This window comes from Bombus flavifrons, chromosome 13 (assembly GCF_040668555.2).
Source record: "Bombus flavifrons isolate JBK064 chromosome 13, iyBomFlav1_principal, whole genome shotgun sequence".
Lineage (NCBI taxonomy): Eukaryota > Metazoa > Arthropoda > Insecta > Hymenoptera > Apidae > Bombus > Bombus flavifrons.
The window spans coordinates 4,302,635-4,324,958 of NC_138454.1; the positions used below are offsets into that span (position 1 = coordinate 4,302,635).

Below are 22,324 nucleotides of genomic sequence, written 5' to 3' on the forward strand. Positions count from 1 at the left end.
TCATTTGCTACATATTATCGTAATAGATGCAGCGAACAATATCGTTGAACGAACGGCTCGTAATAGACAGTGAAAACGTTAATAACAAGTCGGACTACTGAATTCGAAATGAAGGAACGTTATATCTGAAATCACAAGCAACAGATGGTAAGGAGAAACGATCGGAGGAATGCATTGTTTATCCTGCCCGTGTCCAGCGACGTGTTACGGGCTGGCGCCATGGTTCTCGCTAGCTGGGCAATTTTAGCGAAGTTTCGTGGAGCTAATGGAACGAAGATGGAATGTTGGCACGGTTCCGAGAGAGCGAAGGTGACGCGTTCCAGCGTGTCCTCGGACCACGGTGTGAAACAACTCGAGGACGGAAACATCGTCTACGGCGACTTGTTTTTGGAAACACGATGGAGGGTTCGCGGGAGGCTAGAATCCACTCGTTGCTCGCGTGTTCTACGTCGATCGTACTTTATGCAATCCCCACTTGGTATTTTCGAGCGATACGAGCAGAGTTTTGGAAGCAGAGCTCTTGAGAAAGTTTGCAGAGGGAGAAAGGACGTGAATTCGAGGGAAGAAGAACGTGACCATTGAAATATGGCTCTAAGAATAATTATACCGAGATATACACGTGTTTAGAATGAAATGACGAGTGAGAATTTTTATCGTCTTTGATGTCGATCTTTCCGATACCGATCTTTTCCATTCCTTTAATTTTAACGTTGATCGTAAATTTAGTAGCGTAGTTTCCTACAGAAATTGTCTACAATGACTAATACTGGTCCAAGGAATACATATTTGATTATTATTTTATCGACACGCGTTATGTTTATTTTTCTTCTATCTCGCGGATCTAACAGGTTCTTTTCTTTTCTAGCTATTTCGTGTTTAAATATTCATCTTCAGTCAGAACGTGGTATTGAAACTTTTTTTTCTATCTTTCGGATCTAACAGGTTCCTTTCGTTTTCAAATATTCGAGTTTAAATATTCAGCTTCAGTCACAGCGTGGTGTTAAAATTAAAAAACTGACGGAGGTGTACCGGTCACGTTTCTGTTCCTACGGATCTTTGTATATTTACGTTCGTTTTGTTCCTATTAGAAAATGAATAGAATTCGCTAATGAGTGTCATGCACAGAGTTTAGAAACGGACGAAGGATAATTTTAGCCCACGATAGCCCTTCGCGTATAGATATGATAAACAGGGTGAGATACGTGCAATCGACATAGAACATCGACCCCAGTCAGGACCACCCACTACTGAAACTAATCTATTTTCTACTCCATAGAAGAGCAATTCAGTTTTCCAAAAGTTCGACGAGTAATGATTGATATACTTCAGGTTCGAAGTTGTCCAATTATAAACGCACAATTATGCGACCAGTTTTCAACATTTCCATTGTCATTGACGTCAATGGATTCGCCGTTGAAAATAACCTTGGCACATTTGCAACATCTTCGAAATCTTTTGTCGTGGGTTGACATAAAAATGTCTCAATGGAAAAAACATCGAGTGAAATACGATTCCTTAGAAACCAACTTGCATTAATATCGGTGTATCGTAGAACGTTCAAACGTTAATATCTACAATTAGCCTTAACTGAGGATAGGGATAAGTACACAGGCTGTTCACGCTGTTGGTTATCAGCGTTTTTCTCGTAAGTAAGCAACGAGTGTGAGGGAAAAATGAAAGCTGGTAAATATGAATGGTTCAAAATGAATTATACGTTCACGATAGTATCTTTTTTCGCAAGCGCAAAAATACATGTACATTTTCCTTGACTGTCTTAAATGAAAATCTTCCTCTCTTTTGCGTACATCGAATCCTCTCGTCAGTCCACGAAAAAAGAAAATATGCTAACATAATATGGTCGAAAACTGATTACTTTAGAACATATTTTGCCTTTAATTTTGTAAAATATCACATGAGAAAACAGGAAACGACGTAGCGCAATATTCTTGTATTTATGTTTTCTCCATCTTACATACGACAGATCCATTTAAAACATAAAGGCGCACGTGCATCTTTGTACCTGCGAAAAGAATGTCGTGAATACGTAGTTCGCTTTGCAACATTTTTGCTCATACTTATCGTTTGCGAGAAAATCCTTGGGAATTAATAGCCTTGGACATCCTGTATAATTGAGTAATTATTTTTCCGCCTAGTTACTCGTATATACCAACAATAAATAACTATAGTCACATTGTAGCTTTATTTGAATTACTAATTGTAATTATTCGTGTAATCTTCCCAAGTGGTACGCTTATCTCTATTTATATGTATACTATATATCGATTTCAATTATTCTTACTGTCTCCTACAACAGACATCAAATAAACAATAATCGTAATCTTGGTTTAAGAAACGATTATGGTCACGCTTACTATCATCCAATTACTGACTACAGTATTCCTTATCATCGTTCTCAATGATTATTATCATTCATATTCCATAAAAGATACTTATGGTCACACGTAAAATTCTTCTTCAATGAAGAGTTCATCACATCGAACATTCGACAGCGAATATGTACACAGGCTTTAGGAAAGAGTAAGAGCGTTGTAAAAATAGCCATTGATTCACAGTCGTTGCTTTTATTGCTGCAGTGAGCAAGCAGGATTGTTCACGTGCGATGAACATCTGTATTTGGCAAACGATATCATCGTCGAACGGAAGCAGTGACGTAGGCGGGTCGCGAGCGACCTTCCGGAAATAAATCGGTCACAGCGGCATCATCCGAAAAGCATTTTGGTCTCATTAACCTTCCCCCACGATGAAAAACGATCTATGAGGATCACCGCGGGCTTTGGGCGTGCGCGCGCGCGCAGACAAAGCGATCCGATCGGACAAACTGCAGGAAATCGTTGAATATTTCTGGAACGAGATTCACATAAACAAGCGTCAAACATTTTCATGCTCCACGATTTGTTTGTTTTTTTATACAAAATTTTCGAAGGAAATGGTCCCTAGTTAATTTCGAAATTATTAAAAATTTCAGCAAGATTTGTATCTTGCATCCGAGATTAGACCAGTTACTTCTAAATTGATTTGATCTGCGAGCTGAGAGATCTTCGCCTGAATCGATTTTGTATCGTGCACCCGATGATTCTTGATAGTAAAGTTCTTCTAATGAACATGGAAATTACTCTGGTATTTTGATACTTAAATTTTGGAAATCTATGTAGCATGGAATTTATCTGTCATCTATAAAAAAAGAAAAATGCAGAGAATTCGTATAAGATTTGATTTTATATCACTTTATCTTCATAAAGATAAACTCTTTCTGATAAACTCTTCTTTCCTGTTTTTACATTTCTCGTGTAGTGGCATGTTTATAATGCAGTGGATGTGAATCATGCCGCGAATAATCCGTCTAAAGACTAAACGAATGATCAGCTGTACGAGACGAGACGGCAGTGAGAATCCAAAGCTGAGCGTACAGAGAACAGCATGCACGTTTAATATCCACACGCGACACACGTCGGGGTATATTTTAGCCGAAGAGGCCGTTGGTCTGGCTCTAAATACAGAAGAGAATGTTCAACGCGATTTGGGCGACGATTAAAACCGCTCAGTGAGGTGTTCGACCGAACGAAGGGGTTCAAGAACGACGAAGACACACGACTATTTCTGTCTCGAAGTATCATCGGTACGATATAGTCTGACGAGAAACTCGAGGGTTACGTGGTTGATCGATGTCGATCAACCTGATCTTAAGTCTCGTTCGAATTAATCAAGCTAGCTAACGATAACGTTAACCAACTTTCTGTTAACGCGTTACATTTGCAAATTTTTCCCATCAATTTACATTCTCCAGTTCTGTCTTCCACAGCCTCGTCCAATATCTTCTCCACACTATTTCTTTCATCTAGATTCTATAATTTTATGAAATTTAAAGAAATGGAAATATGTACGACATTAAAAAGACAAAAATTCAAACGACACAAGGCAACTTGGAACCCTGCAACGGGCTAATCGACCCATTTGAATTTTTTCTTATTCCCATACATAAAGTTCTACTATGTTACAATTAATAACATTCCACATTCTTGTTTCATCAGCAGCTTCAAATCTTACCAAATGATATATTCGAATTTCAAGATGGCTTTTATTCAAATCGTTTCAGCTCAACATTTCCTTTCACCTCTGACATCCATCTCGTTAATTAGCATTTTCCTCCATGCACGTCGCAACAATAACCGCGTACACCGTAATAAACCTAACTATCGGCCAATCAATGAAGCGGCAAGAAGCGTTTTGGTACAACAATGACGCAAAGGAAACGATCAACGTGGGTTAGGCCGCAACATCGCGTGACAACGGTGCAACGGTAGATCCGGAAACAAGTAGAACAAGTAGAAGAAGGTGTGGCAGACTGTGTACAATCTATGAGGTGCGTATCTTTTATAGTCAATATCGAGCAATTTGAGTTTGTGCCTATTCTGTAATAAAAAATGATCGACAACGGAGGAGTGGGGAATCGGTACCTCCGGGTCCTGGATCTGCTCGGAATCCGCCGATGTGCTCGACGTCTTCAGGATGCTGTACAGCTTTACGTAGGGGGCCTTGATCAGCTGTTAGCCAATGTAATCGGCCGTTTTTAGCGGTTTCATTAACTGGATTTCCACCTGGTTCCCTCGATACTCGCATCGAAAACTATTTCACATTCCTTGTACAATTTTCTCGACTCTTTAAGCTTTCATTTTGCAAGTTGGAGTTAAGTCCAGGAATTCCCTTGAATGTGTTAAAATTGTTGTCGAAGTTTCTTTCAAAAGCTTGCTCTCACGAGTTTCGAAAATAGGAAAACATCTTTCTTACTCTTAAACATACTCTTAATAATATAGAAACAGTTCTGAACATTTCTAAGGAGTTCTCGAGTCATTTTTAGATAATTCACGTCGAACGTATATAGATCCCTTCTTCAGAAATGTACAGATTTTTAAATGAAAAAGAAATTCTTCCTGATAAAAGCGTAGATAGTTATGAAAATCTCTCGACAGTTTGCAAGCTACTTCTCAATTACTCCACGCGAATAAAAATGTACTACACAGTTCTGAAAAAGTTTCAAGAGTTTTCCCACTGTTCCCAACATCGATGCAAGGATCGAGGGTGCACTGGAATCACTAACGCTAACTTTTTCTTGGTTTAGATAAAATGAAAACTAAAAGAAAAAAAGAACCGATCGGCCAGAAAAAAAGAAAAGCTCGAAGGAGATATGCGAAAAAACAATTGATACGGTGCTCGGATCCGATGGATGGAATCCAATGATGACGACGATGATAACTTCGTGCGTGAACGTGACGCGAGAAAACATGAAGAAACGTGAAGTGGAAATGAGAAGACGAAGCTGTGCACAGCGTTACGAGCAACCAATCGATAAATATTTAAGATGACGATGACAACGAAAAAAGGAAACGAAAGAAACACAAGTGCGAACGTGAGGAACAAAATTCTAGAAGAGAATGTTCCAGTGTGTTAACGCAGTTAACACGACCGTTCGACAAATCAAACTATGGCTATGTTTGACAGCGACGAACGAGTGCATCGAACCTGGGTGCAGAGGACTCGTAGCTCGCGAGATGAGTCAAAGAAAATACGAAATTATTGCGAAGATGCTGATATCGTGATAAACGAGGATAAAATCAAGTACGTATGTGTCTGTATGAGTTGATTCGATGGTTGATTACACGTAATCACGCTGAACGATTTTTATATCTTATAATGTGTTCTACGAGATAAGGTTTTAAAGACTGAATAAGATTGTATTATATTTAAAAGGGAAAACGTGCTCGAAAATTTGAAGAGTGCTTGTAGAAATCACTTGACAAGTGCCAAGAAACAAGTTTCTCAGGAGAAAAAGGAAACCGATGCATTGATGTAGCTCAAATTCAGGAAAAAGAGAAGCGTATCTGTAGAAAAGTCTGTACGTGCCATCTTTTATTTGTAAAGAAAACTTGGTGTTCGATTCATTCATATAGGTGGCACAGACAAAAGCCAAGCAACAATTAACTAAAGTTCATTGGTACTTATATTTTTCTCTGTAGAGGTGACGTTGTGACACCATCTTCTAGCACTTAGGTTAATAGCCATTTAGGAAGATTAAAATAACACATAAATTCTATAGTACAGTATTCTTATCGGTATGTAAGACATTTCCCAATGAAACATCCAAGTTTTTCAATTTTCGCACTTACGGTATCTTCTACAAGGACTTTTCAATTATGTTGTATGTTCCACTTTAAAGAAGATAGGACAATTTGTGAAGAAAATTGTCAAACTATTAATGTATATAACAAATTAAATATTTGAAAAAGAAATAGCAGGTAAAAGTTGAATGTTCTTTGACTCGACTTGAGTGTTTTCTGCATATGACTAATACAAGATTTCATCAAAGATTGACATATGTCAACAATCTACAGAAATATCCCATAAGCTATAAAAAAGAAAGAAATAATAATAAAACTGTACAACCAAGTTAGGTGATCAGATTCAAACCATGATATTTTCAAAGAACCGAGTTAATTAATTAATCTTTCATCCTGACTACAAAAACGTTTCCCTGAATAAACTTCGTAAAAGTGCAAAATTAACTTCACAAACGTTCAGCGTGTCAACGTATAACGAGAAAATAAAATCGTCGCCGTCGATGACCAATTAGGCGAGAAGAGTTTTAAAATCGAGCCACTTACCTCCCATGATTCCCTCGTCAGCTCGGAGATCTCATCGCTGTCTTGACGACATTTTTCCTCCTCGGTGGCTTCCCCGGCTTTCCCAGCCTCGTGCGGCGACAATTCAGGTGATAGATCCGTGTCAGTGTCCAGCAAGACATATCCCCGTTCCCGCCAATAATTCTCGTCGAGTTCTCCATAAAGCGACGGCACCCACGCATGGATAAACCTGTAGAGGTCGTCCACCCTGCAAACACCAAGAACACGCTTAGTATTAATCAGCGACGCTCATTCAGCTAGTTTCTTTTCTATTCTACGAGAGTTCACCTCGTTCCCTTGCGTGTATTTATCAGGCATACGTACACGAGAGAATCGACGAGGATTACGAATGCTCTTATCGCACTGATTTGATAACAATAATCGGTAACGTAATATCGGTTGTAACTTCCAATAAACATTATGTCGTGTTTTAAAGCCTATTGTGAAGCGAGATTACACAAATGGATATTTGTTCATTGATTTCTCAAATTAAATTTCAATTTTCTTTATCCGAATAAATTGTTTACCGGATAGTTTAAGGTAACCCAAGGTAACTTTTTCGTTCAATTTTTTTGATTCTACGAAATACGTGAATGACTTCATAGCTTTGACCAACACAGTAAATAAATGAACATTACAATTAACACGATGTTCTTAACTATCTATATCTAACCATAAGAAATACATTGAGTTACCCAGTCACTCAAACATTGAAAGTAAAAGAGAAATCGATTTCTCCAGTTTACTACCTTCGATTAACGAACGGTATAATGTTCTGCACGGTATTCGAGAGATTCTGGTTGTAAATGAAATTCACCACGTTGCTGACACTGCTCAATCCCCAATTCATTTTGCTGTCTTGTTAAGTACGGTACTCGTTCGCTCAATCCAGTCGTCTCTCAAATTTGACTTTCTTTAACAGATATCAAGACTGTACGAGGACATTTCTTATTTCCTTCAATGATTACGCGGTTCTTCTTTCGCACAGCGCGATTTCAGTTCCAACGAAGTTCCAAAGTTTCGCGTTATACAATTCTCTTTAAAACACATTTATGGACACCGAAATAGTTTCGTGAATTTCGAGGTTTTCACTTTAAACCACTCGACTGCCCTTTAAAACTTTAAAACTTATTTCAAAAAATATCGTAAGTTGTAACACTCGGAAACACTGTTAGACCGATACGCTTTTGAACACTGGACCAGCTTCACAAATTTGATTAACTTTGCGTCAAACGACTCGATCATTCTTTGAAACCAACACCGAACTACTTCGATAAATTTTGTACGTTTAGCTTGCAGCAACTCGGTTATTCCTTGAAACTTGCTTGCAGAATCACAACAGGTTGCACCGGTGAAGAACAAAGCGATTGTGATGCAACCAACGAGGATACCACAGAGACACTTGTTAGAATCACGTCGCTCGACTGAACAAGAATTAGACGAGTGAATCATGCAGGAATTATGTATATTTATTACGATTAGCCAGCACGATGACGTAAACTTGTTGCAGCTGGTGCAAAATTTAACTGATTTTTTAAAGGCGTAGCCGTCACGGAGTCGCGATATCGCGAGTTACACGTAGTCCAGATGTTATTTCTACGAGGCGTACGAATTAAAAGAGAGGAGTCAAACGAGTGCGGGACACACAGTTGGTTTCAAGTGAAATTTTGTACTGCGTACAAAAGCGTTTTATCTGTTTGACATTGTCCGTCATTGTTCGAAGCATGTCGATTAGGTATATCATTATCACCTGTCAGTTATCGCGGCATTCAACTGTTGCTACAATAACTATTGTCTAATGTTTCAAAGGCGTCTTACGTTAAATAAGATCATTTCGATCATTAGAAATTAGCATGAGTTAATAATTACTGTCATTACAAACAAACAAACAAAATTTTACTTGAAGTTTAATCGTGCAGAATTGAAAAACAAATAGCCTCTTATCTTACTGCTCTTATTATCAAAAACACAAAGTATTATTAGATTTCAAGGACAGTGATTATTATCGAAAAATTGGCGCTACAAGTTTCTCAATTTATATTTCAATTTATATTGCACGTAAAAAGTATTATTATCCAATAAAGTGTCACTACTTTTATCTATCGCCACTCTATTACGTGCTACGCTTACAAAATTATATTAACATTCTCAAAACTGAATTCTTTTTAGTCGGTGAGGAAAGATTACCTCTTATTAATTACTTTCTGTACACGATTGGGCCTACTTTATTCGTTTCTAATTTACAATATTCGCCTCTAAATCTTAGAAATCCGATCTACGCAATTTCTAAATCCCAAACCTCGCAATTTACAAGAAAAGCTTAAATCCTTGACCTTTCCTAATCTACAAGAAACTCTTAAATCCTTAATTTCTCTCTGTCTGTATGTCTGTCTGTCTGTCTGTCTGTCTCTCTGTCTGTCTGTCTGTCTGTCTGTCTGTCTCTCTCTCTAAACCTGTAAAAATACAAGAAGAATTCCTAAATTCAGAAACGACAATTATACGTGTAAAAAATTCCACAAACTGCTGTGCATTTCTAGTCTCGAGAGAAGTGTTCTTTTTTAAATAAGCCTACCGCAATCAGAAGATGAGAGAACCGCCCATCATCTTGTATTTATTATACTCGTCTTATCACGCAAGTTCGTCCATCGGAAGACCGCTTTATACACAATCAGGTAACAGGAAACAATTTGAATATCTATCTGTCTATCTAAGACGATGAAGCGAGAGATTAGCGTAAAATATCGTTGGGTTTTTTACATCTTTTCCATTCGCGATTCCATTTCGCCTGAGACAATTGTACAGGAAGCTAGTTATATAAAATTACATAAAATGGCACATGAAATAAATATACGAAACTTTAATCAAACCTGTTTGATTTTAAACGATTCTTTGTTACATTTATAATTCGATTATTCATTATTATATTTTAGAACAAATATTGGTGAGATAAATTTGCTTGTTTTCTTATTTGCATAAAGAATTAAATCTTGGCTGTATATCTGATACAACAGAGCAATCTTTTTAAACGTTTTTTAAAATTAATATTTTGATTTCACGATAGACGACGACGAAGACGTTGTTTAGTCATAGACACGTAGTGGAGAATGGTATAAGCGCGTTTAAAACAATTTTAGAAACAGCTGGAAATTCTGTACTGATTCCAAGCAAAAACCAGTTTAAACGATTTTTTAAAGAGCTGGTGTTTTATAATCATGTCGATTAGTAACTCAGTGAATTCTTCGGGATCTTTTGATGACAGGTGATCGATATTTTTTATTTCACTGCTATGCGACAATTGTAAATATTTTCACGATCCATAGTTCAGGAAGCTCTGCTCTAGACGACGTTTCAGGTCAAAAGTAAAACTGCCAGTTGCGCGGAATGAAAATACGCTTCTGCGTCGTGTTACCTAATTTCCTAATCACGTGACGGCTACCAGACACTGTTCTTTCGATTTATCCCTACCGTGCAACACGTAGTAATGCTATTATAGTACACAAAACGTTCGCCAGGTCAGAAACATACGTGTAACGCGATGCGAAATAGTTGTATGCTAGAACGCCATTTATCTTAATATTTATCGTCCTGATCTCCCGTATTTTTATGTAAATTTATATAACTGTTGATACAGTGCAAGAAGGGAAAGCCACAAGCTTAAGTTTAAGAGATTTGTTTCATTGATTAAGTATCATAACGTGTACTTTACTTTCGAGATTTTATATATTTTCATACATTACGTGCTTTCACGCGAATTTTTACACGCAAAAAAAAAAAAGAAAAAATTCTCGTGATTGGCATAAATATCCGCAGTTTATTTAAAATAACATTATTCGATTGTAATCCACGCGTTCCTGTTCGCTGGAAGATTTGATTTCAACCCACGTATTATTAAATGTTTAGTCTTTGTTATTGTTAAACATGAACAACGCTAACTATAGAAAGAGCGAATAAAATTAAAAGTTGAAAACATAATTTTCAAGAACGTTAGAGGAAATTAATTACATAACGTCCAAGGATAACTTGCTTATACATATAACAGCAGTTCACTGATTTTCTTTACTAAGTCTCATTTTTCGCTTAAACAATAGTCGTTCACGTCAAGTTAAGTGAATTCAATTCCAGAACTATCAACATTTTGATTCTATGAATGGAGTGCAGATAAGTAGAGTACTTAAATCGTATATACAGTGGCGAATAAAATAAAGTTTAGAGGACATAATTTTACAAAACGAGAAGAAAAAGAAAAAGAAAAATGAGAAATGAGGATGTCGTACATGTATCTAACATGTAAATGATTTTTATCGATACGGTGATAAATACTTGGTACAAAAGTTACAAATACTCAAGTGCGTAAATTCCAATTTTAAAATTCCTTTCGCTCGCTGCTGTAACTATAAGAAGGGAAACGTGATTTTCGCACGGAATAGAAACGATTTTTCGAACGATTCGAGCACACGGCGTGATTCCGTCGCGTTTTCTTCGCTAGACTAATATCGCGAACGCAAGCACGCAGAGGAAAAGTTACGAGCGTTAGAAGCATTCGATGATACGCTGAACACGTCACGTGATAACTCGCACTCTATTCGCGTGCACAGTGCACGCTTTTTTTATTATCTAAAAGTAATCAACGCGGTATTTAATCTCACACGCTTCCACACATTTATCTATTTTATTCAATGTACTTGCTAAACATAAAATGAACAATTTATGGATTTACTAATTACTACTAATTTAATAACTCGATGTTTTATCTATAATGTTACAGAAAAACAGTGTGTCAACTGCATTTGATTATAGCGAATGAAAATTTAAGAGTATTTGATATTTCGTCGTATAAAAACGGTATATCTAATATGCGATTGATAATACGCGATGTGAAAAAGTTTGCTGAATTCAATCATCAAGTTATCAGAGTAGAAATAAAGTATTCGTGCGTTCGAATAAAAATTTGCTAACCATAGTAATCTGCAAAGAAGCTGTATATATTTATACGCTTTACCTAATCAGATAACAATATAAATAGATTTAACGCAATGACCACAGATTACATATCGCTAAATCAGATTAAGGTTTCAATTAAACTTCACGTTCTTTTTCGTTTACTAAAATCAGAGCAAAATTAAAATATACAAATTCCGGTTTAAAAATCACCGTTACTAAATTCGGAATATTGGCAATTCTCGAGAAAAGATCGCGTTAACGCTTCTTTTTTTAAGAATTTTATTAGCGCGAAAGCATCCGCTAGTCCAAACAGCTCGGATCAATAAAACGAAACGCGGCGAACGTGGGAGAACATTGAACGTTTCACGATGTTGACAAACGTAAAAGCGATCGTATAAATAGCGAACGCGATGGCTGTCTCGAGATCTATTTTGCGATCTCTTGCAGCTGACCACGCGCCCCGCTCGTAATTTTTGGCCGTTCTATCTCGCGATACGTTTAAATTTTCAAAAATAACGCGTTGCCCGATTTCGCAATTATCTTCGTACCGCTCGTTCGGCAATGTTGTTCGAGAATATTTCATAGCGGCGTGGCGATTAATTTATCGTCACTTCCGTTGCCCAAGGCTCCTTCCGTGAAATCGACGATGATACAGGGAAATGGCAAGAATAAAGAAGGATGGGAAACAGACCTTTAAGAAACGATTCGTGAGATGATTTACGAGGAACCGAATTTCTCTTGAAAATCCAAGGTCCTACGATTTTCGTTATTGACAACGTATACTGAGATTTTTCGTGTCTCGCGCTTGTATAATGAATGAAACTGAATATTTCTCAGAGAATCTTGTTTTAACTTTAGAACTATGGCTCTAACGCTAAATAATGCGTTGTAGGATTTTCCTGCGATTACTCAGAACAGATGTTCTTGGCACGATTAATGCATTTTGTTATACGTATTTTTCATCATACTACCTTAATTAAATCATCTATGTACGATAAATATTAATCAAGCGATTAAAGATAGAAATCTTATAATGAAATTCAGAACTTATAATTGATGAAATATTTGTATTAATTGTTTGAACATTTAAAAATGACTAAAGATATAATTTTTGGAATAAAGTTAACTTTTGTAAAAAAAATTAGGAAAAATACAGGTGTTATGATGTTTGTAGGCTCGTGAAATACAACGTGGAAGAAACTTCTGTTTTATTTACCTGTTACGCGGTATGCTGAACCAGTATTCTGGCCGCAGCTTCTTCTTGCCATAGCTCATAATAGGCGTCGAGCGGGGAATCTTCTTATCTTTGGGCCTTCCTGTTCGCAGTCTCAGGTACAGTGGAGGATCCTCGCAAGAATGGGCTGGTCGTGGTATAAGCTCTACATAACGCGACAGAACAATTCATTATAAAACACATTATAATTCTCCTATCTCCGGAATTAATTATTTTACTGATTCCTTTGATATTCGTTTAATTATACGATAATAGATACACGCGTTTCCGACTTTTCTAATGAATTTTCCGATAAGACACACAATATTTAGATACCATTAAATACATTCCCTTCAAATAAAAAAAAAGAGAGAAGTAGAAAAAAATAAGGGTCATACAAAAGCTCGTCTTTGAAGAATATTTTAAAAAGCATCGCATTAAATATCGCAGACAATATTATCGGAAAAATTTCTTTTTTGTATAAAGATTGTTATTTGTATATTATAAAAATGGGATCGTAAGACAAACGTACAAATCAGAACACGGTACAGTTACAAACACGAAGAAAACACGGGCACAACATCGCAGGAGAGCAAAATTACGTGATAAACAGCGTGAAAAAACCGGAACCACATCTAAACGATGATGGACAAATTTCGAGTATACTGGCGACGTGAAAATTACACAGATTACATATTTAGAGAAATAGGTGCATTCGTGTGCAGGTGCAGTGGCAGAAATGAAACGGAACGTGTGAGTGAAAAGTTCAAAAATGTTTTAATTCTCAAGGGACAAGACAGGTAATCGTCAATGGTGCGAAATTCAAATTGCTTGATATAATTGGAGGTGGAAAAAAAATGTTGCACAAAGAAAAAGAACGTGTCGAACAGGTGACAACGAAATAAATAATGTAAATTAATATAACGTTCTGTGGAGATATGGTGATTTATACGAAAAGGGATATAAAAGCAAGCTAATACAGTATGAACCTACCGAGGCCTTCGAGTTCGGGAAAATTAGGTGCTTGGACTAGAGAGGGACAACAAAACATATGACATTACTGCATTAGTATGAATTCATTGGCAGACGATCGTGAAACCTATTCTGCTGCTTCATGATAACTTTAAGTTTAATTATATTAAATTAGCAACTTATTCATAGAAGTTTAAGCTACTATTATATCATATTTTATTTTTAACAGTATAGAAGATCTTTACTTTGTAAACATTATATTCTTTAAATAGATGCAGCAGAAAGGGTTTCAAAATCCTGAAGACATAATAATGTTCCTCGTTTAAAATTAACGATAACGAGGTTAAGAATGAAGGGACTCAAGTCTAAACTCTGTGACTAAAAAGTAAAAAAGACAGTGACAGAGTCCAAACCCGTACGATCATGGTAGAATCGGTGTTCCTCGAATCTGTGTCAGGTATTTAAAATACTTGGAACAATATCAATTCGATATTGTTTCTTCGAAACGGTGGCACAGATTCGTGGAACAACTTTCACGGGTAATGACACACCGAATACAAGATGTAAAAACTAGTAATGACAAACGAGTAAAATTTGAAAACCATACAGAATAATATTGAAACTACGTTAAACTTGTAATAATGTAACGTAAGCGCATTTGGTTAGATATAATCATTGTCCTTTCCTTTAGTCTGTATTGGCGATAAGAGTTAGGTGTGAAGAGAGAGATATACATGTAGTCGAAATCGAATCCAAAGGCGCTCAAAAATTCGAAGAAAAGGATAATAAATGCACTAGCAAAATAACATCGTTTAAGAAGCCGTCTATACATACGAGCGAGTGCAGTGCGTGGAATGTAATCCCGTTTGCCATCATTTATTCGCCGTTTTTGTTTTTTCATGTATTCGCGGCTATGTGTAGTTAATTATAGAGTTATCGATCCCTTGAAAGGGTGTTTCTTTGTTGACGTAGTCTCTTGCGCGCAAACTACCTAACAATAATAACACGATCAAAAAATAGCTATTCCATAACAGAAATAATCATTTCTTTAAAACGGTCGACCAACAAAACGAAACACCCAGTAAAGGACTGAAAAAGATACTTTGCGTGAGCGGAGTCTGCCACAGTATATCTTACAATCATCGAGTTAATCATTCCGAAAAGATATATATATATATATGTATAGATTGAAATATATCGTGTTCCATGAAGAAACTGATCGAGAGTTCCAGGACACTTACTGTCGAAACTGACGAACAGTTCGGGCATATCTTCAACAGAGACCATGCTACGATAGTCCAATCGAGGTGCCGTGGCCAAGGTTTTGTTACTTCGGTTACTGTCCACGCTGCTGCTACCTGACGATGTCAACGGTTGCTGTCTGATGAATGTGCCCACGGAAGACCGTCTGAAAGGAAACCATAAGATTACTAACGATTCATTAAATATCTGAGAGATTGCGTTTCAAAATCACGAGCACACGAGATTCTCTGTTTCGTGTTCCCTGCAATTTCGAAGCAATGTACACTGAGTAATATATATATTGCAACATGATAAATAGCGATTAAATCATGGGGAGACGATGACATTCAAGATAAATGTTAAAATTGTATCCAGCATGTATGTACGGCGAAATAAAGTCGAATGGCTGCTCGGGGATACTAAAAACGCTGTGTTCGACTGATCGGTGAACCGTGTGTTGTCTGTAAGCGGTACTTGTAAAGCGGTATATATATATATATATATTTTTTTTTTTTTTTTATTTGGTGTAGTTTCTGAAAAGATGGTGGGGCACGTCTACCTGAAAGCAAGAGAATAAAAGATGCTGATCTTTCTCAATCTCGAGAAAGGCTTAACAGAAAATTAAAAACTCAACTGAGAAACAGGATAGATGAAAGACAACAAAGTATAAAGTGTCATACGTGTGAAGCTCGAATAAGTGGAACTTACGAGAAACTTGAATTAATTTCACGTCCTACGAAACAATAATCGTTCGTCGCTCAAAAAACTGGTAAGAAATGATCTTACACGTGAATCTCACGTACTTAATTATAGGAAAACAACAAGGAACAACAAACTAGACATCTAAGAAGATAAACGTTCAATGAAATTAATATAAAATTCAACAGCCCAATCAGAGATAAAAAGAGTAAGAAAAAGATAGAGCAAGAGAAAGGGAAGAGAGAAGAGAGAGAGAGAAAGAGAAAGAGAGAGCGAAAGAGAGCGGAACAACAGTGGGCAGATACGAAAGAAAAATTATAAGGAGAAAGTGGATTTTAACGTGGATACATTATAAGTTGCTGGTTCATGACCGGGCCCAAACTCACCCCATAAGCCCTCCTGGACCAGGTGAAATCTGAGGGTTGCTGGTGTCCTGGGAGAGAGAGGAGGCGGTAAGCGGAGGTGTTCCTCCGGCTCTACCGCCCCCACCGCTCTCTTCGCTGGGAGTTTTAGCAAACAGGCCCGAGCTAAAGTCACTCACCAGGTTGATCGGCGAGCTTATATCCACCACCATTACATATTCTTTGTTAGTCACATTGGAAACCAAAGTTAAGCTTTATGTTTAACACAGATTTACCATCACAGTCTGATTGGTCATACTGGTCTCAAAATAGCGGAAAAAATAGACAATATCCTTAAAATCCTTTTGAGCCACAACTTTTTTCTTTACTTACGTAACTACTAAATAGAATTAATCGCTAAAGGTCATTCCAGGATAAATTCTTATTTCGTGAGTGAAATCTCTAGGGTGAATGTATTTTTTACCATTGATAGGTATACGCCTTCAGCGACAAATTTATTGATAGCATTTCGTAAAAAATAAAATTTAAAAGAAAGGAAGAACAAAATTGAAAAAACGGACTATGATGGTATAAGGTTATCGAAGACAACGTCTGGACTGATTGTGAGTTGGAAATGTTACACGTGCCCATTCCTTTGATTCGTTTACTCCGTTCAGAAATTCGAAAAAAGGATTATCCCAAAGCGCGTTTCGCAAATGCAATAAGCTGCTTGCATCTACGCGCAAATTTCTAATTAATATTCTATATTATAATAAATGAGGGTATTCATAGCAAAACTTGTTTTTCGAGACAAAGGTTTTACCAAGCTTGTGCGTCATCATATATGTAATTCTGTTTCGTTATGAATAGCCTCAGATATGCTATAAATGTTACTTTAAGTTCTAAAAGATTTCAGCAGAAAGCAACCACATGAAAAATAAATGTTACACCATATAAGGAGGCCGGAACATTGAGAACCTTTCCTGTATATAGAAAGTATGCAAATTTTTTTTTTCATTGAATTACTCATTCCTAACATACACGAATAGTAAAGTAAAATATAAAAGCGTATTATATTAATTTATAAAAATTATTGTACCATGTAAATTACAAAAAAATTCTTATAAAAATTTTATAAACTTAGCAGGGCTAAGTATTATCACCTTGAGAAAACTTTGCTGAAAACTGATGAATGATGAGAATCCGCGCTATTAGGAAGACTCGAAACTTTATCAGTTCCAGATTTACTTTCATCTTCCTTTTCACCAGTTAACCCTTCCATCCATGACAGAGGATATGATAATCGTTTTAACATCTGAAACAAATTATGGTAAGTATTAAAATAAGATACAGATTATATCAAAAAGATAACAAAGATATAAATTATAATATTACCTTATTCCTACGAGTCTCTTGTTTATCATCATCTTTGTGTTCCTCATCTTTCTCAGGTTCCTCCGTATTATTACTGTCTAAGCTAAAAGATACAGAACTCGCCTTCTTCCTGCCGTTAATGGCAGGACCACTATCTACCGAATCAGTTGTAACGTTCGTCGGAGCAATAGTAATAGGAGGGACCCAATCTGAAGATAAGACAATATCTGCGTCTGAATAAACTTTCTTTGTGGGATTTGGTTGAACTACTGGGAAAGAGGGATTAGGGTCACGTATGTCAATACCAGAGTCGTGGCATGACAGTTTGACTAGAGATCCTTCTTCGCCTTCGGGAATCACCTTCGACTTCGCAGAGTCCACCTGCAAATATCAACATTCATTACATTTTGAACTTCGATTAAGAATAGCATACTGAGTTTTAGTGATAACGAGTAATTAGTTTACTTTGTCAGAATTTAAAGAATCTTGTTGTTCATCCTCGATGGGCCATGGATATTGATCTTTGCTAGGAACTGGCCAGTGATGGTCAAGCATAGAACGTCTACGCTCCTCTAATGTTCTACTTGCTTGACCACCACCGCTCACAGCTTTAGTCTCCTTCTCTTTCTCTTTCTCCTTCTCTTTTTCTTTGGTTGTCGTTGTATCTTCTTCCTATGAATCAAACAAAAAAAAAATTCAGTTTATTATCTGACAATCATCACATTACAAAAATGTAGTTAGTGTTTAATATTTAAATCCATGTACATTTTGAAGATTAGTAGGAGTAACGAGATCTCTCTCAAAGGCCTTTGGAAAAGCATCTCCATCTCTCTCAGCACAGCTGCATACATTCTCAGCATCATCCGCCGTTAATTCCGGAAAATTTTCCTCCTTTTCTGGTGACTGACACTTAATATTTTCAATTGGTGAAGGTTTCTTCATATAATAAATTTCCGGCTTCTTATCTAAGTTTCCAGATTCTGTATGTCCAACTCGCATATGTGCAATATCATAATAAATTGCAGCATTTACTACAAATTCCATTGGTGCAATAACACCGTAAGATTCAGCTCCATGTTCAATTACAAGGGGATCAGAAACATTGGGATCAAACATGACTGCATTTGGCGTAACTAGTAACACTCCACCAACAACACCCTATGAATACAAAACAACAGTTTAGTAACAACATGGTCATTAAAGAATGTAAGAAGCTTTGCGTTAAATGTAAATTGAATCATAAACCTTACCTGACCATCTGTAATGTGACGAACATTAATTTTCAGAAATCTTTCTTTAAATGGCTGTTCCTCCTCTTCTATCACTGTATTGGTAACACTAAGAGGTGTTTTCACTCTTTCATGGCTTGGTTTCGGTGACACTGGCCTCAAGTTGTCTAAAAGTTCTAGAAAGAAAAGTATGATGTTAAGCATTCAATTATTTTATTAAATATACATTTCTTATAGCTAAATAAAGCTTACCCATATTGAGAAAAAAAAAAACAGAAATTAAGTGGTCTGGTACCACTTCAATATTATAAAGGAATGTAACAGTTATTTCATAATATTTAATTATGAGAAATTTTAATCTTGTTTCACGTGATATAACCTTTAGGTAATAGTACTTGGCCTATTACGAAGAACAAATAACAGTATAACAACAACATATTTTCTATGTTTGCAGTAAAATCAACGTTCATTGTTTTTTTTTCAATACCTGATAGGTTATGTTTGATATCTACCATAACGAGATACGAAAGTTGTATACGATCGTGCGCCATATTCTTTCGTGACATCGTATTTACATCGTGACGCCGATCAGCTGACGTCGTACTAAATGTATACATACGTTGAATGACAAAAGAAAAAAACATAGAAATTAAGATATTAAATCGTGAAAGTTTGCAAAATCTTTGTAAACATACCAATAAATATACCACAATTGTTTTATTTTATATCAAATCATTCAAAATATTGAAATTAGTTATTTGTGAATAAGCATATGGAAATGAATAAACTAGCGCTAGTTAATGAGTTACGTATAATTATCTATACGTCCTTAAACATTCTAACAAAAAAGAAAATACTGAATCGCAAAAAATACAATAAAAAATTTCACTAGGTTGAATCGTGACTATCGACTAAAATGTTTATCAAGAGAGAGAAACATAGAATGCGCGGGAAACAGACTAAGAAAACAAGAAACACAGTTTTCTCTGTATACCGATTCACCATACAAATTTTCTTCTTATATACATTCGACTACGTAAAACTACACCACAATGAATCTATCTATGATTCTTTCCTTTTAAGTGTATACATACTTTGTTTTTCTGACTTCATATCCAATCGTCGATTCATTCGATTTTACGATCATATACTTGACAGGACTGTGTAAAGTGGCGCCATCGAATGGTCAACATATGTTCTTTTCTCACCGCGAACTGTGACGTCTTAAAAACATCTTTAACATATTCGATATTTTGTATGGTCAGTTTTCCTTAGAAGTTAATTTCGATAAACACAACCGATGTATTTTATTGTTCGCATAATTTCGTCACGCATGCTATTTTTAGTCTTCTATTATTACGTATGTATTTTGCAATAGAAACCGGCAACCTATCAAACACGGTTATAATTTCACCTATGATTAATGGCCAATGGAAGTATAGTGGTTTAGTATTGATAATAAAGCCAATGAAATTTTACATTTTGAGGTAAATTCTAGAAACTAAAACGATTCAATCACGTTATTTGGCAAAAGATGGTGAAATCGTAAAGGAGATAACATCTAACATGTATACTAACACTATGAGTTTGTAAATTCCAGAAAAGGTTAAGACCTCAGCATGTAACCAGTTAGTAAAACAGGCACTATGGCCAGAAAATTGTGAAAAATGATGGGCGAGAATACGCGGCGGTCAGAGAATAAAGAGCAGGAGGCTGGCAAGAAGATACAGTACTGTATGTAGATAAATAAATAGTATACGAGTACATATATACCTATATTGCGATGTACGTTATTTGTATGGTTTTCAGTGGCCACTGGCTGAACAAATTTTTCTGCAACTTTTCCGTGAAAATTTACAAAATTATCGTGCTATTTTTAATCCCTGGTCCGCATAATTTTGCGAGCTATTGCATATGGTAGGTGCAATGATTCTCACAACAAACGTAATCGTATCAAAACGCTGAATCGTGCAGCGAATAATGAGAAAGAAAAATTCGATAAATCGAAAGGAAAATTGGCGTTAACGTGTTTCTATGAATAATGGAATACAGAACCTTGTGGCGTTCGACTAAGACGAATTGAGTCACCTGGCCAAATATCAAAATGAATTGGGTCTCTGCTATATCTGATTGTACATTGTACATACAAAGTGCCGCGTAGAATATTAATACGGATCTATTGCACACGCTGGATAGATAAGACCTGACGCCTGACTCGTCATATTAACGTCTTCAAATATGCGCTTCGTATGTAAGCGACGTACTGAAACATTTTGCTGGTGTTAGATCACATGTAATGGAACGTTAATGAATTCCACAAGTCACGTGGTGAATTTTTCTATTCATATGGTACTTTTTCGTATCACCTTCACCTAGTTACATATTATACGAGCGACATGTGATACAGTTCGGAGAAAATACAACATCAAGTATCCGAGTGCGTCATAAGATAGAAATTGAGATAATATCCTGACATAGAAGTATAGGGAATAGCCTGACACTCGAATTTTCAGTGGAATGAAATTCTTATCTCGAGATCAGTTTTGTTTAAGTAAAGCTTATATTGTCTACTGGTCTCGATCGTTCTACTCCAATTTCGAATACTGTAATGCATTTATTGTATCTCCCTATCGCTAATATCTTTATGATTCTTAACAACATATTTGTTATTAACATTTTAAAGATCGTGTCAATTAGAAGAGCAATCAAAGACAAACGTGCACGTGGAAATCACAATTGCAAAAGAGATTGCGTAGTAAATATATTAACATTAAACCTTCAAATCTCACGCAACATTGGTCAAGTTGTCGTCAGCGCTGTAATATTTAATTAGGAAGTAAATATAGAATCATCTCGATTACCTATTCTTTTACTAAAGCTAATTAAAATTAGGTAAATAAAAAATATGCAGGATTGAGAATCATAGCTGTATATAACAAGAAGAAAGGATAATACTTTCAGAAATTGAAATACGTGACTAAATTTAAATTCCTGAAATCTTAACTTACACCGCTATCATTTTTATCATTCGTATTTAAATATTTGCAGTAACTACAAGAAGCATTGATTTATTTTCAACTGAAGTGCTTTTTTATCAGGTTCTGTTTCGTCTTCATGGTATCCTGTACCTGGACCTGATGAATCACTTTTAGTAAATGCTATAATAAATGCGATGCTAAATTTCTTATATAATAGCTATATTTGCTTTTTGTAACCACTGTGAATATGTAAAAAATTAAAACAAAAAATACTGAACAAGATAAATAGGTAAATAAATAAATTGCCTTTTTCTTCTGGAGGTAGGTCATCCTGGGACTCGTGATCGTGGCAAGGATCCGGACTAGGTGCGTCGGTAGTTCCGCCTTTTGTTTGACCTTCTCCTTCCACCGGTATCCACAGTTGCTGGCCGGGATAAATGAAAGTACTTCCGAGCCTGTTAAATTTGCTCAGCTCGGATGGCGTTGTATCGAATCTCGCGGCCACGGACGTCAGCGTGTCCCTGTCACCCACCTGCGGCAAAGAAAATAGTCACAAATTACACGATTAGTCTGGCATAATAGAAAGACCAGTCCGATAAGAAGGGAACAACAAATGTGCCTTATTGTTCACGACGAGATT

At 36.3% G+C, this 22,324-nt stretch overlaps 1 protein-coding gene and 1 long non-coding RNA gene across 19 annotated transcripts in view; one reads left to right on the forward strand and one right to left on the reverse strand.

The window, feature by feature from the left end:
• mtd (TLD domain-containing protein mustard) overlaps positions 1-22,324 on the reverse strand; it is a 306,573-nt gene that overhangs the window by 29,257 nt on the left and 254,992 nt on the right. For 11 of the 18 annotated variants that reach the window (XM_069125553.1, XM_069125551.1, XM_069125548.1 and 8 more), the window contains 12 exons: positions 21,991-22,216; positions 18,728-18,882; positions 18,243-18,635; positions 17,943-18,149; positions 17,499-17,858; positions 17,267-17,418; positions 16,149-16,319; positions 15,063-15,229; positions 13,843-13,878; positions 12,853-13,015; positions 6,678-6,903; positions 4,476-4,562 (listed from right to left, as the gene is read on the reverse strand). In XM_069125553.1, coding sequence (XP_068981654.1) covers positions 4,476-4,562; positions 6,678-6,903; positions 12,853-13,015; positions 13,843-13,878; positions 15,063-15,229; positions 16,149-16,319; positions 17,267-17,418; positions 17,499-17,858; positions 17,943-18,149; positions 18,243-18,635; positions 18,728-18,882; positions 21,991-22,216 — 2,343 coding nt within the window. Of the gene's footprint in view, positions 1-4,475; positions 4,563-6,677; positions 6,904-7,444; positions 8,120-11,015; positions 11,304-12,852; positions 13,016-13,842; positions 13,879-15,062; positions 15,230-16,148; positions 16,320-17,266; positions 17,419-17,498; positions 17,859-17,942; positions 18,150-18,242; positions 18,636-18,727; positions 18,883-21,990; positions 22,217-22,324 lie in introns of those variants that run through there. The other 7 variants (XM_069125541.1, XM_069125537.1, XM_069125542.1 and 4 more) reach the window with 7 other exon arrangements.
• LOC138186074 (uncharacterized) lies at positions 16,910-20,626 on the forward strand. Its single transcript, XR_011174794.1, has 4 exons — positions 16,910-17,099; positions 17,248-17,433; positions 20,307-20,440; positions 20,516-20,626. It is a non-coding gene; the product is annotated as an uncharacterized LOC138186074 (long non-coding RNA).